At 46.5% G+C, this 17,200-nt stretch overlaps 1 protein-coding gene across 1 annotated transcript in view; it reads left to right on the top strand.

Moving 5' to 3' along the window:
• Positions 1–2,347: 2,347 nt before the first annotated feature.
• FAM83A (family with sequence similarity 83 member A) overlaps positions 2,348–17,200 on the top strand; it is a 57,206-nt gene continuing 42,353 nt past the window's right edge. The window contains exons 1-2 of the mRNA XM_078685559.1: positions 2,348–2,908; positions 10,885–11,052. Coding sequence (XP_078541685.1) covers positions 2,423–2,908; positions 10,885–11,052 — 654 coding nt within the window. The 5' untranslated portion in view covers positions 2,348–2,422. The remainder of the gene's footprint in view (positions 2,909–10,884; positions 11,053–17,200) is intronic.

Here is a 17,200-nt window from a genome sequence, read left to right as displayed (position 1 = left end):
CCATTGTTGTGGAAGGCTACTGGCCCACTCATGTAACCAGCCTCTTCTTTGTGCTAACCCCGTTCCTCGCCCTAAAATCCTAGTGCATGTTGAACATTGTGTGGTACCGCCTCTGCTGTTTGGTGCACGCACTGTGTATGAGTGATCCAGAGTGCACCTCTGCCTTTTGGCTAGGTGCATGTTATAAAAATACCCCACACATACAGAGAATGTAATTTGAAGGCTGCGGGTGCCATTTTGGAAGCCTCTGGTCTGTCCATTTGCACAAGTTGGAGGTCAGGTTGTTTTCCCAGAAAGTAGAAGTGTATTGCTGCCATTCCTGAAACTGTAAGTTGAACACCCCCTCACAGAAGTGGGGAAAGAGGAGACAGGGATCCTTTAGAAATTCATGTAGATCCATTTGCTGAGAGGGGCTGCTGATTAGTCCTCCTGAGCAATGCCATTTGGTAGATGGCGAGGGTCCTGGGTGGGACTGCAGTCTCCGTACCTCAGAGTGTAAAGGGTCATTTAGCTGGGCCAGCCCTTTGCCTCTTTCCTAATCACTGTGCAATGCGACTCTGTTGAAAGCTGTGTGCAGAAAGTTCATACCTCTTTGTTTCTCAGTTGTGGGTGCTCCAAACTGGAGATGAAGCTGCTGTGAGGAGCATCATTTTGAACAAAGACTGTGCCTGGAAAACAGCCCGGAGAGGGCACATCAAAGAAGAACAAGCCCATCTCGGGTCTGAGAGTGCAGACAGAGAATCCACGGTCCCTCTCTCCCTAGGCTCTGCCTGGGCTGTATTAAAGTGGGAGGTGTTAACCCACTTATTGTTCCATTTCCAAGTACTGTTTTACCCAGGAAAGGGGTGCTCTGCAGAGTAATCAGAAGACTGCAGGGCAACCACAGCTGATGTCTCTCTGACAGCCAGCTGCTAAGAGGAGAGGGGACATCACCAGGAGTCTGACCTGGAAGCTAATCTGCTGTTGAGAGATGGAATTTGTTGCCAACCCAGCAGGAGTTGTGATCGTCCAGCAGCAGCCAGAAGTAGCTGAACCCAGAGCTGCCCCCTGGAAAGATTGCAAAGCGTAGAGCCCCACATAGAAGAAACACGTGAAACAGATAACCAGACCACGGTAGCAAGTTTTATTTGGTTTTTATTATGTTTTTGTAAGGAGTAGGGGCTCGTTTAAAAAGTGAATCCTGACACATGTATGTACTAATTGATAGGCAGTAATAGCTGTAAAGACACAATGGCATGTTTCAATCCTAGTCATATCTGCACGAGCTGCAAGATTGGCATATTTAAAATCAAGTATCCCTATGGTTGAAAATATACTTATCAAAGCATATACCGTACGGCAAGTATAAATACCTTAAAACCGAATAAAATATGTGTTGAAAAATAGAAAGATTACAAAGAGCAATCTGCAGGCTTCAAGGGCCGCTGCAGCACCCTGGTGTGGTGCCCAAGAGGACAGAGTCCTGTAACACCAGACTGAACCTGAGCAGACTGCGCGTCTCACGAGCTGAGCCGGGTCATGTGCCTGCGGAGGTCCTCTGACCTCTGACCCCACGGCTCTCAACCAACTCACCCAAAGCCCATCGGCAGCCCTGTGGTGATGAAAAGCCTGCACACCTGCAACATCTCCAGGTGGCGGCTTTTACTGCTTGCTTCGTCTAGTAGACTTGAACCAAGTGCAGGAACCCTCAAAACCAGCACCCCCTCCCAGAGGTCACAGGAGATATTAAGGTATTGTAAATCTGCTCTTGAAATGATCATGTGTATTTTATCTCTACAGTCACCAGCATCAAACTGACTGAAGAAGTAAAACGGTCAGTTATGTTCTTGCCACCTCCAGGGGAACCCCAGGGGTGTGGATATGTATTGAGATGATTCACAACATAGACTGTATTCTGTAAACTTATGCTATACGTTTATATACGCCGTATCTCCGCCGGGAGACACTACCCCAGCCATGGAAGCCTCGCAGAAGAAGCGCTGACGGATTCAGATACCTGGGATGATAAGTTGCTGAATCACACGTGAAGCCCCGGGCGGGTGGGCGTGTCACATACATGCCCCGATGGGGCTGCAGCTTCCTGCCCTCCTGTAATCTGATCAGCTGTGCACAGGTGCATGTGCGGAGCGGTCTGACAGGCTGCTCGCGCTCGGGGCGCTCACTCTGCGAAAGCCCTGGCAGGGCTCACACCGCAGCAAGGGCTCACAGCCACACTTTCGATTATTTGATATTCCTATTTAGCTTAAGTGTAATTGATCAATCATAGGACGGTTGACTCTTTGGCCAGTCTCTTACTCTAACCTGAATTGACAGCAGCGTCTTATTAGTTAGGGTTTTTGTTTTAATAGTTGTGTTATTTAGGCCAATATTAGACTCTGCGCAAGGCAGAGTGTGTTGCGTTAGTTGCTTGCGCACTGGAGCCATGAACAGGTCGAAGCACATCGGGAAGATCCGCAAGCGGCTGGAGGAGGCCAAGAACCAGTGGAGCCGGCTGGCCAAGGTGGACTTCAGCCACAACGAGAGCGCGCGCCTGGCCACGGACGCGCTGCTGGACGGGGGCGCCGAGGCCTACCGCCGCGCGCTGCAGGAGGAGGGCGAGGTGGACTTCCTGTCCCCCGCCGAGGCCGCCTACATCGCGGAGCACGCGCGGGAGCCCAGCTGCGGCGGCGGCGAGGGCCCGGGGCCCGAGGAGGAGGCGGCGCGGGGCGCGGCCGACGCCCGCTCCGAGGGCACCCGCTACCCCATGAACAACTCGGAGAAGGGCAGCGAGCCGGAGCTGCTGCACCGCTACGGGGCCGGCGAGAAGCCCTACCTGAAGGACAAGGCCTCCACCACCGTCTACTTCCAGGGCGACAAGGCCAACAGCCAGCGGGAGATCGTGCGCCGCTGCATCCAAAGGACCACCCAGGTACGGCTGCGCACTGCGCGCACGCACTACATGCATGCATACATACACACGGGCATACTACCCAGGTACGGCTGCGCTCACGCACAACATGCATGCATGCATACATACACACGGGCATACTACCCAGGTACGGCTGCGCTCACGCACAACATGCATGCATGCATACATACACACGGGCATACTACCCAGGTACCGCTGCGCTCTCTTTGCGCACTGCGCGCACGCACAACACAACATACATACACTCGGGCATACACTGTTGCACTGCACACACCTCCGGGCATCTGCTGCTTCTCACACTGCGCAAATGTTTGCGCTTTGCAAGCACCACACTGCACGCACCAGAAAGGGACTCTGTTGCACACATACACACGGGCTACCCTGTTGCATAGTCACACACGAGTGACCACCCGACACCTTCTGCTTTTATCCCACTTACTCACACCTGCTATTGATCAAATCCCACGTGTGTTTTACGCACTGGGCACGCCACACGAGCAAACTCTGTTGGACGCCTCACAGCCTTCCACCGCTGCGCACAACAGCCAGGTACCGGCTGCTTCTCACACCGCGCAGAGGTGTGCGCTGTGCATGCTTAAACAGACGGACTCACTGCTGCGCATCTCGCCCCAGAATACCCTGTTACAGACACCACAGACAGAACAGAAACGACAGCTGCTCACACCACGCAGGTCAGTGCTCACACCACGCAGGGACTACTTGCTGAACATACTAGGAAGAAATTCCTTATTGCACACGCACACAGCAATCACACACATGGAATAGCTCTTGGCTGCTCGGACACCACCCATATAAACACCGAATGCTACACACATCACGCAGCTGGAGGCCACACACTGCAGAGAGACCCCAGGGGGTCCCCACTGCCGACAACATACACACCTCCCTACTTACACACTTCTTCTGCACACATGTAAGTACCCCGGCTGTAAATACTACTTTTGAACGAGCTGCGGCATCCTCCATACAGGGACCACCGCTGCACGCGAGGCTCCAGGGCCGTCAGTGAACACCTTCTGCAGAGAGACCTCTGTGAGAACCACGCACCAGGCAGGGTCTGTTTCTACACTCACCAGGGACAGACCTCGACCATCTCACACATCCCATGAACCTGCAAAAGACCCTGCCAATCAAAACACCCTGTTGCCCAAACAGAAATATTCGTTTTGGGTTACTTTTAATGCCATATGTCCAGTCCACTAAGAAATGTATGAATGTGTGCTCCTTTGACAGCAGCGCTATATGGTGGTTGTTTTCAAACCGGCGTCTTACAGGTGAAACACAGATCTCTACAACAGGTGCATATACCCACCGAGCTCTCTTACCATCAATCACATGTGATAAACATCAGGCGTCAGCGGCAGACAATGTGGACGTGACGCGGGGACAGAGGGATCCCGAGGGCTTTGTGGAAGCACAATGCGAGCGATCACCGCCGGTTTACCGCCTCCAGGCGAGGCATTAGCGGGCGCACACGCCCTCTGACTGGGCAGAGTGGAGGCCGTGAACTCCTCACACGGGGCTGCCGCCGCCTCGGGGCCCGCATCATGGCTCATTCTGTGCCGAACGAGCTCGGCCACTCCACCACCATGACTCACTGAAAGGAACAGGAAATGCGACAACCGTCAGCGCTGGGACTTTTTCATCCCCAGGTTAAAATCTGGCGTTGTTTGATGTCCTGAGCACGGAGGCGTCAGAATGTTGAAACCCCACATTTACGAATGTGTAGTGACTCCTCCGCCCTAGTAGTAGACGAAAAGCAGGGACATCGTAAGGTTTTGGGGGCCCTGGGACAAACCTATTTTGGGGGGCCCTAAACAGAGCAGGTTTGAATTTATGATTCAGTTTCACCTATTTCATGGTCAGGTCACTGACAGGCACACTCGTCCAAATTCGAAATGCGTTTACGTCTAATATTCAGGGATAGTGACGTGTGTTTTCAATATTGTACCACAGCAGCAGCTCACCGACGTTCCTGTAAATAATCACTGACACTCCCATTTCTCATATGTGAGGTCCTGTTTTGAGCGTGAAGAAACTTTTTTGTGGGTGTTGCATGAAACAAACATCACATTTCTCTGCAAAATGTCCGTAATAGACGCACACTTCAATCACATTAAAAATAAATAAAAGAAAAGGGATATTTAAAACCATCTGCTCTAGAATGATGGTAATCAGTGCAAGAACAGAGCTGTCTCTATCAGGGGCCCCTTGAAAGGCTGGGCCCAGGGCCAGAGCCCACTTTGCCCAGGCTTTAAAATGTCTCCGACAAAAAGATGTGGTCTGAACTGTCCAACATATCAATGCACACAAATGCTAACTTAGCAACATTGTGTTATCTTGCGCTAATTGCTTTATTCATTACAAAATGTTAGCAATAATAGTGTGGCCTTGCCCGAAGAGCATTCAGTGCGCTTAGTGGCGTAACAGGGGGCGGCACACGTTTTGGGGGCGGCGGCCGCTCTTACCTGTGGTTGTCATGGCAAATGCAGGGATTGCCAGCACCCCACCCCCTCTCCTACCTGTGGCCATCACCCCCGCTCTTACCTGCAGCCGTCGTGGGGCGGCAAACACAGGGGCCGCAACAGGCAGCCAGAGGTCTAGCTATGCCACTGAGGGCGCTTTATGCAGAACTTTGATTTTGACTGCAGAGGAAGAATTCAATCCCTGGGTCAAGCACATGGTGCGTAGAAGGAAATGTATCTGGTTCGGTACCAGCCAACCCAATGATTCCATGCCATCATTTTTTGTCCCTACACTACTCCACACAGAGACCAGCCATATGCAAGTCAGACTTGTGCTGCTTCAAGACGGGCGGTCGCTCCTAAACTACCGTCCAGGTCCCCTCCACAGGGAAATGCTACCTAGTTTCAGATTATTTTGACCTCACAAGTGAGGTCAAGTTTGAGTCCTGCACACAGTGAGCACAGGACCACCGTCTGAGCATACCTGCTGTTCTTGGAGCATCCGTGAGAAAACAAATGGCCCGATTTATCTAATGGTGGCATTTATACTCCTTTGCAATGGCGACAGAGTATACAGACCACCAATTTGAAGGTCTGCCCGTCCCATTTAAATGTGGGAGGACATTCAGTTTGGCCAAAGTGGAGACTACTCTGTCTTAGCCATGGCCAAACTTCTCCGACAACACTGGGGCGTAAGGGTTGCCGTAGAATAGGCCACATGTCCTCCCACCGAATTTAGATGGGCAGACATTTAGTCATTTTTTACTGTTTCTTCTGGTGGTAACACACTTCCATGGTGAGGGCAGCATTATCTTTTTTTCTGTTCAAAAAGAAAATGCAGCAGCCCAGTTGGACAGCGTAATATGCACCGGCAGGAACCTCGGTCACAACAGTTCCTGGCAATGCTTTTATAAATGACAGCCTGCTTGGAGGTCTTTTATAAATTAGATGGGCGGCCTCTCTACCAGGGAGTAATTTACTCCATCCCCAGGGCGGAATGGTGGGCGGCCCACCTATGTATACATCAGGCCATAAAACAGTGAATGGTGGAATGCTTGAATTAATTCCAGTCACTTGGCCGATTCTAGACCAGTTATACTTTGTCCATTATGTTACTCCAGGGAGACCACCAGACTTTTTGACTCGAACAGCTAAACAGGTTCCCACTAGAGAGGGCCACAAGCAACCTCAGACCCGTGCCTACTTGGGTCACATTTCCATAGAATCACACAATGTTTTGTGTAAACTCCAAATCAAAGATAAGCTCACAAGTGTTTTAGTTCCAAGTTCAGCAACTTGGCCTTAACATGACATATTCTTCTGGACTGCACTCACTCCTCCTCCTCAGAGTCAGTCCTTGCTGCACAGACCACTTGCAGCTCTCCTCCTGCACACACCACCTACAGGCCTTCCTTTCACACACCACCCAGGAGTCCTTGCTACACACAGCAGCCTAGGATAATTTCCCCTTTCATATGTCCCCTGTAATATTCCAGTTCTACACCACCAAGGGGGCCCCATGCTTCATAGACCATTAAGTGACCTCCTGTTGGGAGTCCAGGGAGCAGTGATTGGCAGAAGAATAGAGGGGGGTCAGTAGAGGTCAAGGGGTGGCATTGATAGGAGCAGATGTTGTCGTGTGTTTGGGACTCAGCAAACAGTACATCGAAGGAGAGAGGCGCAGTCACCCCCACACCTCAGTGTACCCCCTTCCACTGGGGGTCGATACTTACACAGTAGCCATTTCAATAACGGCAGCCCACAACTTTTATTAAACACAACCAGGGCCATATTATTTCCTGCATGTGCCCTGTGTACTGTAGGGTCAATCTTTCGATGACTGCCAGGCCACAACGTCCCAAGCAGTATGCCGCTCTCTGTGAATACGTATATATCGCGGGCAGCCTGCATAGTCCACTGGTGCCACTCTTACTGTTATTTCCATTATTACTATCAATATTAACATGATATGTGCACGTTAATTAGTGTAAAAACATTGACTGTGTAATACCAGTCCCAGTTAAAATAATTCTTAGTGTAGATTTGATTATTAATGTGGCATAGTAATGTTGTCAAGAATGTCCTGCTAGTAGTAGTATTACTAGCAGCAGCATTGTGCTTATTGTGAGGTGATTGCAGTGGTACTCACTCGTCACTACGTAATAGTGCTACCAATCAGAACAATAACTAACATTAGTGTCGTTTGCCTATATTAGATATATTAATATTAGACTTACTATTAATAAAAAAAGTATTAGCTTCTCTAGCAGTTAGAATAACCGTTTTAATAATATCACAGAAAGCGCTGCAATCGTATTCGGCAGCTCGTGCCCTGTACAAATCCCAATGACTTAACAGTATAATTGCTACTATTGCAGTTTAGAATAAAAGCATGCATCATGGTATGCATGGAACTATAGTAAAAGCAATTACAATAACTGTTATTGTCATGCTGGCGCTTTTATTTTCTTGACGGTGCTTGTTGTTACAACCACAATAATAATAATATAACTCATATTAATAATAATCCTTCTCTGAAGCGTTGATGCGTTTAGAGAGCGTTTATATCTTTACAAATACATCTGAAATAGTAAAGCGCCAAGATGCAATCTATAATAACCGAAAGAGCTAGTTTTCACACTGCAAAACAGTATCAGAGTTCCACTAAAAGGGCCTCGAGTAGCCATTCAGAATATTTTCCTTGGTTCTTTAGCAGTTTGTTGAGTCCAGAGCTTACTATATAAAAAATCAGTGCACGGGTTCCATTTTTTCCCAGAAGCCCGCCTGCACTGCCGAATGTTGGGGTTGCCAAGGCTTTTCATCTTGATTCAACCTCATGTCTTTTTCTTCCCTCACCCTATGTTTCGTGGGTCCTTTACATCCCAGTCTTTCATCTTGTGCCACTGATTTACTCTCTTTCTCTCCCCCTTTCTCTATTTAATGACTTCCTCTTTCCTGCTCAAGGTGAAAGTATGATGACAAAAGTCCTGCTGGCCCAAAATGAGTGGGACTGGCGGCGCGCTCCACTTCCAGCCACACATTAAGGGCTAAGGCACAGATTACTAACTCTTTGTGCCGGCAAAAAAGCAACTCAAGTGACGCGTTGTATTTATTCTCTAGCACAAAAGGTGTGTTGACAGGTTTTGTGCTGGAAGGGCACCCTTTTCGCAGCACAAAGACACTTTGCGGTGCTTTATATAGTGCAAACAGCACACACAGCCTAAGCTTTGACATAAAACCCGATTTTTTAAGGTAGCTGTTACAGGTTAAGCTGCAAAACTTGAGGCCGGCGTGAAAAAGGGAAAATGTGCCCTTAAAAAACACAAAGCAAAAAAAAAAATGACTCATTGCATGCCTGCTGCAGTGCACAACATGATCTAATCCATGGGAACTCTCTGAGTTTGTGTAGACATAGAATTGTGTACTTAAAGGGTACGCCTCGATAACAAATGCTGTGCTAGAAGCTTACTCTCACCCCTGCCCTCAGTGCAAGGCAGCCTTGTTTGAGTTCAAGCACGGGGGTTTACAGGAGCAGCAGGCACATCTAAGTAGATATATGGCTGTGTGGTGTGTTCGCCCCTGTGCAACGCAGCACAGCTAACTTGGTTGCTGGCTGTGCTGCCTGCAAAAATAAGAAACCTGGGCATAAAAGTTTGCTTTGCACCTGTGATGTGGGGGAACATATTCCAAGATGGTGTAAACATATTATTTGAGTGTTTACAACAAAGGAGCATTGTACAAATAATAGTCCCTTATTTCTGCATCCAAATCTTTATGTGTAAATCTTGTGATCTGCTAGAGCACAGACGCAAGTAGGAGAGCAGCATTGTACGCAGAAGGTTTTCATAGTAGGGAGAAGGTCTCAAACATGGAAATGTGGGGTCTCGGTGGACCAGATTACAGAAACCAAGATGCTGTTTGTAGAGAGGGGGTGGGGACATGTTGTTGATGCATACTATGCAGGTTAATCCGCTGATGAAACATGGTGGAGGCAACGTCCGTCCCTCTATCTAGGTCGACGTCAAAAGACTCATATCAGGTAGTCTTCGTTTGGATTTAATATTCCTCCCTCACTTTAAGATTACCCACTACCTCTACCACCACAAGTATTGCGTTTATTTTCCGCAAAATAATTTTATTACCAGATTTTAAATCATAATTAGGACGTGCCGTCTTATCCAGAAGGCCCCGCTAAACAGTTGTGGCCACGAACCCTTAGGAGACCGTTTATCAGAAGGTCCCTTTGAGGATTCTAGATTGGCTTCCTGTTTGCTGTTTGCAATTTTACGTGGATTTTCATCACAGTACTCCATCCACATTTACATTGTGTCTGACAATAATTTTTGACCCGATATATGGACCGCATGGACCAATCCTAAAGTCTGTCTCTGCAGTGTCCTTCTGCAATTGATACACTTCTATGAATTAGTATACATATGAAGTGAATATCAGTGGCTTTTCCTGAAGAAGGCGTTCCAATTACGCCGAAACGCGCATCGACAAATTTAATTAAGATTGCTACTTATGTACACAATTTGTTTTTAAACAGTATTGTAATGAATGAGTACTTGATACATGGAATGTTTAATGATTAATGTTTTTAATTTTATGTTCTTTTTTATTAATTAAATACATGATATTTTTCTACATTATTCTTGTCGTGTTACTTCTCCCTGCTGTATATCCTACTATGTGGGGACTTGTAACTGGAACGTACTGTGCAGAAACCTGCATGATTGTTCTTTTTTTACATATTTTGATTACTCATATTTACAATTTGAGGCACAGGGATATAAAGTGATTTGCCCGAATCAACAAGTTTTAGCCAAGAGCTGTAACCCAGGCATCCATAGTCTAAGGTCCACAGTGTAGCCACAAGATCACATCTCCTCCAGGTACTGATAGCAGTAGGGTGTATTTTGTATTTCCATGTATTTCCTGGTAAGTGCAGACCCAAAAACATTCTTGAAAACTAGAGAAAGAGTTCAAGCCGATTTGTTGCTAAACAAATTCTAAACCATTTTTCTGACACTTGCACTTTAATGCAAATGATTCCTTCATTCTCAGGTTGCGTTGTACATCAATTAAACACGTATCCCTCACCTATTAAGGTTTTCATCTACCTGTCCCACAAAATATTTCACCTGGTTTTAAACATGGGTGGCTTGCCTGTGGGATAAAGTCCTGGCAGAAAACTAGGTAGCCACCAATCAATACATCGACTGTGAGGTTCTGTGGAGGTTGCATGGTCTTTTGGTAAGGTAAGTGGACATTTTGGGTGCCATACAAAAGTTTCTATCAGAGAGTAGTAAAACAATATTGTGCAATCTTAAAATATCACATAAAGTGTGAAGTTTGGAGAGTTGGCCTTATCAAGAGTAGATATTTGCTGCTGCCACACATAACATTGCATTGCATCTTCTGCATGTGTTCTGCAGTTTCACGCCAACTCCTTGCATATGTCCATCACCATCTCTCTTATTGTTTCAGGCCCTCGCCATCATAATGGATGAATTCACCGATGCCGAGATCTTCTGCGACGTGCTGGAGGCGGCAAACAAACGCAACGTTGTTGTCTACATATTACTGGACCTTAGCAACATAAAGCTCTTTACAGACATGTGTGAAAAGTTGCAGATCAGAGACATTCACCTCAAGGTATGTCCAGAGAACAATGAATATGATTACAAAATATTCAAATGAGTTCACGTGCTCCACCCCTGCACGTCCAGTTCATGGAGGGTGGTCTGTTAAGTCATCAGTGGGAGGCTTCTCATGGCAAGGCCGTCTTAGGGTGATGAAATAGACATCAGATAGAAAGGAATAAAGCCTTTCTGACCATCAAACAACAGAAACAAGCAGGAAGTGGCTGACAGTGCACAACCACCGATGCGTTTCAATCGTCAATGCTGTGCCAATGAAGCTGTGCCATTATATGCTATAGGTAAGGACCATATAGGCTTTAGGAAAGAAGAAGCCAACTGCATCATGGCATTATTACAGTTCAGTGAGTTTTGCTGACATTGGAGCACAGCCTTTGCTATGTCACCCTTGCCCCATAGGTAATATGTAATGAGTCCTGGAGTTATGATATTTCTAGCTAGCTTTGAAGGAAATGTCTTCTTTTATTACAGACACAGGGAAAATTCCTTATAGTCATAGTATGTAGGGAATGTGGAAGTTTACCATGCCCCAAATCTCCTGGGGTCCAATACAAGTAAACTTGTTTTGCCTCCCAAGTCCCAACTCAATACCCACCTGCAACCATAGCCAGATCCAGAAGCCCTGCCAGGACTCTCTACCCAATTGGTTGCTGTATAGAGTAAGCTCTAGGTCTTGCCATAACATTGTTATTTTGCCACCAACAGGAGTCCACTCTCAGGGAGGATACTAGAGTCTCTGTTGACATGTCGCACCAAATGGATCACACTCAGATCGGCAAGCCTGCGACTGGCCTCTCCAAGTGCATTATAAATGTGGTGAAGTCTGCTAACTCAAACTGTTCGTAGTATTTACAGAAACATTCAAAAATATCCTGGGCGGGACATCCCTTTCCACATTTATGTTCTGTACTTTGGTACTTGCCAGAACAGAGCAATCTTGGTAAGGGTGCACCACCTGCTGCTTTAGTTTCTGTGGTCAAAACCCAGCAGCGCTCTAGTGTGGACCACTGGCTCAAATGATCTTTTTCGGCTCCTTTCATGAGAAAAAGTAGATATCAAATTTCCACAGGCGCACACTGATTGGTAAGCCTATAGCACCCCTCCCCAAGAACAACATGGTAGCTGCAGCGCAGAGCAACCTGTTTATCACATTTTTCTTGTGTTCACTGGTAAAAAAGCACAGTCACGGCTGAACATTCTTTTAGCTATGCGTGTTAGACTTCTCTCTGGGGTGAATGACTTGCTGTCTTTATATCGGTGTCATGTTTGCTGCCCGGCAGCACAGAAAAATGCACAGTTCCTGGTGAAAGGGCATATGAGTCATCATCATCTCCCCCTCCCACCCCCACACTATTGAATAGGAGTAATCGATGATCTTATATCGCCCTATGGGATACTGTGGTGCTGTCTGGAGACACTTGCATTAGCGCTATGGCAAAGTTTGATCATTCCAAACAACCAAGCTGTGGTGAAATTTACCAAGCTGGTTGTCGCCATCTGCCCTAGCCAAAGTGTGCAAGAGCAACAAGGCAGAATCTGACCACGGGGCATATTAACAAGAGGGGGAGATAAAATGATCGCCGCTTTAGTGTCTGTTTTCGGCCAAAAAGGGGCGATAATTTTATCGCAATATTAGCAAGGACACACTAGCGTGTGTTTATGTGATTTAGCACCCGATTTGCATCGCATCGTTAATGAGATGCAAAGTAGGCGTGCCTCAATAGACTACATGGGAAAATATTGCGAAGGCAGCTTCGCAATATTTACAACAATGCACTGGACGGCGAAGCGATACACAAAATCGCGCTGAGCGGCAATTAACGCTGGATTTTAACTTCTGCTAAAATCCAGTGTTAGGCATACTTTGCATGGGAGGAGGAATGTGGGGTTACGACCACAGGGTCGTATCAGCAAGGTCATCGCTCTTTTGCAGGGAACATCGCTGGTTTTCCAGCGATGTTGGGACATTTCCCTGCTATCGCTGGAATTTTCATCCCCAATGCGCTAAGCATTGTAAATACAGCGCTAGCTTGCCGATGAATTCCAGCGATAGAGAAACTCGCACTAGGCGCAGTCAGCGATAATTATCGCTGCCTCTTGTTAATTTGCCCCCACATGCGGTGGTCAATTCCTCTGAGCTCATTCAGCTCAACTCAGGCTCATGGGGGGGAGCTTTAGCACAAGGAGGCACAGCAGGCCTTAGGGAAATTGAGCCTAGGGGTGGAGTCAAGGGTACAAACACGTTGAGAAAGAAGGAGCAATAGAAGTAAAGCGGGTAAGAATAAAATAAAAATAAAAACACCCAGATAAATAGTCCTGAATGTCAGTCACGCACAAGGAGAGAACAGTGGGCGACATGGGAGTGAAATTGAGGTATTCTGTGGAAGGCAACGTTTAGGCTGGTGAAAAGAGCACCTGACCCAGTGCCTGGCGACAGACACATGAACAAAGGGTTTAAAACATTTCTGCCACTACTTTTCAAGAAATGCCAACTACTAGTTGGGCTCTAGTAGTCAAAGAAACTATACAATCATTAAAGTAACCCTGATAAAAAGTAAAAACAACTGATTTGTAATATCAAGTTTTCAAATATTATGGGTTATCATGGCACATTTCTAATTGTAATTCCTTTTATTATCAAATAGGAAACGAATTAACGTTTCCTTGAACTGTATTAGCACGAATGTTATTTTTTAACTCCTTCGTAATAGACTATATAAAACAAGCACTTGTTGTAAGGCCCCATTATCCTCATCCTTCCGCTGTTTATACCAAAAGGAGCCTGGCACAGCTGTAAACGGACAGCTTTTGATAGTGAATTTGGAAAAAAGCATGACAAATTAGTTGAACAACAGCAGGACAGCCAATGGACCCTCGCACGTCAAATCGAATTTTTTTATTCTAGCAATTATTAGAGATAAGCGCACTAAAGTGCTTTCACGGGCTTTGGAAATGTGAAATGGACACCGGAAGCAATTTCTTGTCTCACGAGAAAACCCACAAGCAAGTACCACAGCGCTTCATGTCTCACGTGAGCACCTCTCACAAGTAGCACAGCGCTTCATGTCTCACGTGAGCACCTCTCACAAGTAGCACAGCGCTTCATGTCTCACGTGAGCACCTCTCACAAGTAGCACAGCGCTTCATGTCTCACGTGAGCACCTCTCACAAGTACCACAGCGCTTCATGTCTCACGTGAGCACCTCTCACAAGTACCACAGCCCTTCATGCCACTGTCTGGAAGGCGACCTTCCTCTGTCATGGCTGCGCCCCTCCGGCACGTGCTACCAACCACTCTCTACTCCACAGAAGACACAAGGGGCTGTAAAGGCCTGTTTATTCCTTCAGTGAGATGCTTTTGTTAACCTCCTGCACTATTAGGCGCTTCGGTTCTCAGCACTAAGAGGCTGTGCACGTGACAAACATTACTCTTTACGAATGCAACATATGGAACACACATTTCCTGAAGTAGAAGTCCAGTTTCAGGCTTTACAGATCTTTAAAACTTTTATTAAACGAATAATTTACATTTGTGAGAGGTTTACATTGAATATCTGCTAATCTCTGTGAACTGAGGGGTAACATGGCTGTGTGTTTACTGTTAAGTAATATCTACAATCTTGTCCAGGCGAAAAATAGCATTAAAAAAATCTAAGCAGATGATACGTTTGCAAGTTTGAACACTGGCATGTAATTCCACCTTCTGTGCATTTTACATCTGTTCTTCGCACCCTGTTACATAAGTTGTGCAACTTCAATTAAAGATGCAGGCTTTTCCTGTGCAGGCATTGACCAGGATTATTACATTGTAAAATGCTAAGCATTGTTGATATAATTACACAGAAGGAATATGTTTAGGGAAGCAGTGATTGTCCCTTCCAGTGCACATTAAACTGTTTCTTTTCACTAGGGAGAACTTCAGGAATGCGTAACACAGATGTTTGCTAGTATTGCCTAGCGCTGGCACCAGCAAGTAGGTCACCATCAGCATGTAGGGGCGGGCGGTGTTAGTGTGCATGACTGCCCCAGCCCAATGTGCAGGATTGTCACCAGTGCATAGTTTATATTAATGTATAGAGTTCCACCAGTATGACGAGTTGCTATCAGAGAGTGGCACTGCCATTAGTATGTAGGGTCACCATCAGTGTCTAACTATGACACCAGCGGGTACAGCTGACATCAGTGTGCATGACTGCCCCAGCACAATGTGCAGGATTGTCACCAGTGCATAGTTTATATTAATGCATAGCGTTCCACCAGTATGACGAGTTGCTATCAGAGAGTGGCACTGCCATTAGTATGTAGGGTCACCATCAGTGTCTAACTATGACACCAGCAGGTACAGCTGACATCAGTGTGCATGACTGCCCCAGCACAATGTGCAGGATTGTCAGCAGTGCATAGTTTATATTAATGCATAGCGTTCCACCAGTATGACGAGTTGCTATCAGAGAGTGGCACTGCCATTAGTATGTAGGGTCACCATCAGTGTCTAACTATGACACCAGCGGGTACAGCTGACATCAGTGTGCATGACTGCCCCAGCACAATGTGCAGGATTGTCAGCAGTGCATAGTTTATATTAATGCATAGCGTTCCACCAGTATGACGAGTTGCTATCAGAGAGTGGCACTGCCATTAGTATGTAGGGTCACCATCAGTGTCTAACTATGACACCAGCAGGTACAGCTGACATCAGTGTGCATGACTGCCCCAGCACAATGTGCAGGATTGTCAGCAGTGCATAGTTTATATTAATGCATAGCGTTCCACCAGTATGACGAGTTGCTATCAGAGAGTGGCACTGCCATTAGTATGTAGGGTCACCATCAGTGTCTAACTATGACACCAGCGGGTACAGCTGACATCAGTGTGCATGACTGCCCCAGCACAATGTGCAGGATTGTCAGCAGTGCATAGTTTATATTAATGCATAGCGTTCCACCAGTTGAGAAGGCTTATCTCAATGCTGCGGCCAGGCTCGTCTCTGGAACAAAAAAAGAAATAACCACATTTCACTGACCTTAAAGGAACTGAATTGGCTACCATGTGAGGCAAGAATACAACTAAAGATTGCCTGCATGACCCATAAGGCCTTCATCACAAAACCCCCAGCTACTTAGCGCAAAAGCTAGTACCTTCTGGAGGGTGCAGAAACTGCTGTATTGTGAACTCACTATTATCGAAACCACAATCCTTTCACAAAAAGAGAACGTGTTGCAGAGCCTTCTCTAGTATTGCACCAAAGATTTGGAACTCCTTACCCCCAGATGTACGACAAATACCCTCCTCCTCCTTCAAAAAAGAAGTGAAATCGCTTCTAATGAACAAATGCATTCCATAAAACCCTAAACCTTATATCAGTGTTAGCAACTTTTTTAATCTTATATACTACTGTCTTTATCTTTCGATATCGAACATCGATTACTGAATGTCTGTGTTTTACCCCCAACCATCTAACTTTTCCGTACATTGTAATGTAAAGCGCTCTAACACCCTCTAAGGTCATGTTCGTGCTATATAAAACATTATAAATAAAATAAAATAAAACATGACGAGTTGCTATCAGTGAGTGGCACTGCCATTAGACTGTAGGGTCACCATCAGTGTCTATCCATGACACCAGCGGGTATGTCTGTCATCAGCATGTAGGGCTGCTATTAGTGTGCATGATGATCCCCATATGTAGGATTGTGACCAGTGCATAGTTTTGGTTAATGCATAGAGTTCCACGGGAGTTAGCATTAGTGTGTGGCACTGCCATTGGTATGTAGGGTTGCAACCCATGTCTAGATTTAACTCCAGCGTGTACAGTTGCCATCAGCATGTAGGGCTGACATCAGTGTGTATGACTGCCGCAGTGTGTAGGACTTTCACTAGTGCATGGTTTTTATGAAATTACAGAGTTCCACTAGAATGAAGAGTTGCCATCAGTGTGTGGCACTACTATTAGTAAGTAGGGTTGCAACCATTGCCTAGATATGCCCCAAGCAGAGAGGTCCGACAGTGTGTATGAGTGTCATTAGTGTGTTGTGTTGCAACCAGTACCTAGAAATACCCCCAGTGTGTAGGGCGGGTGCCATTGACGTGTAGGGTTGCAACCAGTGCCTAGACATGCCCCAAGCACAGAGGTCTGACAGTGT

The sequence above is a fragment of the Lissotriton helveticus genome, chromosome 4_1 (assembly GCF_964261635.1).
Source record: "Lissotriton helveticus chromosome 4_1, aLisHel1.1, whole genome shotgun sequence".
Lineage (NCBI taxonomy): Eukaryota > Metazoa > Chordata > Amphibia > Caudata > Salamandridae > Lissotriton > Lissotriton helveticus.
Note: the sequence above shows the minus strand (reverse complement) of the source record. Positions and strands in the feature narration are given on the sequence as shown.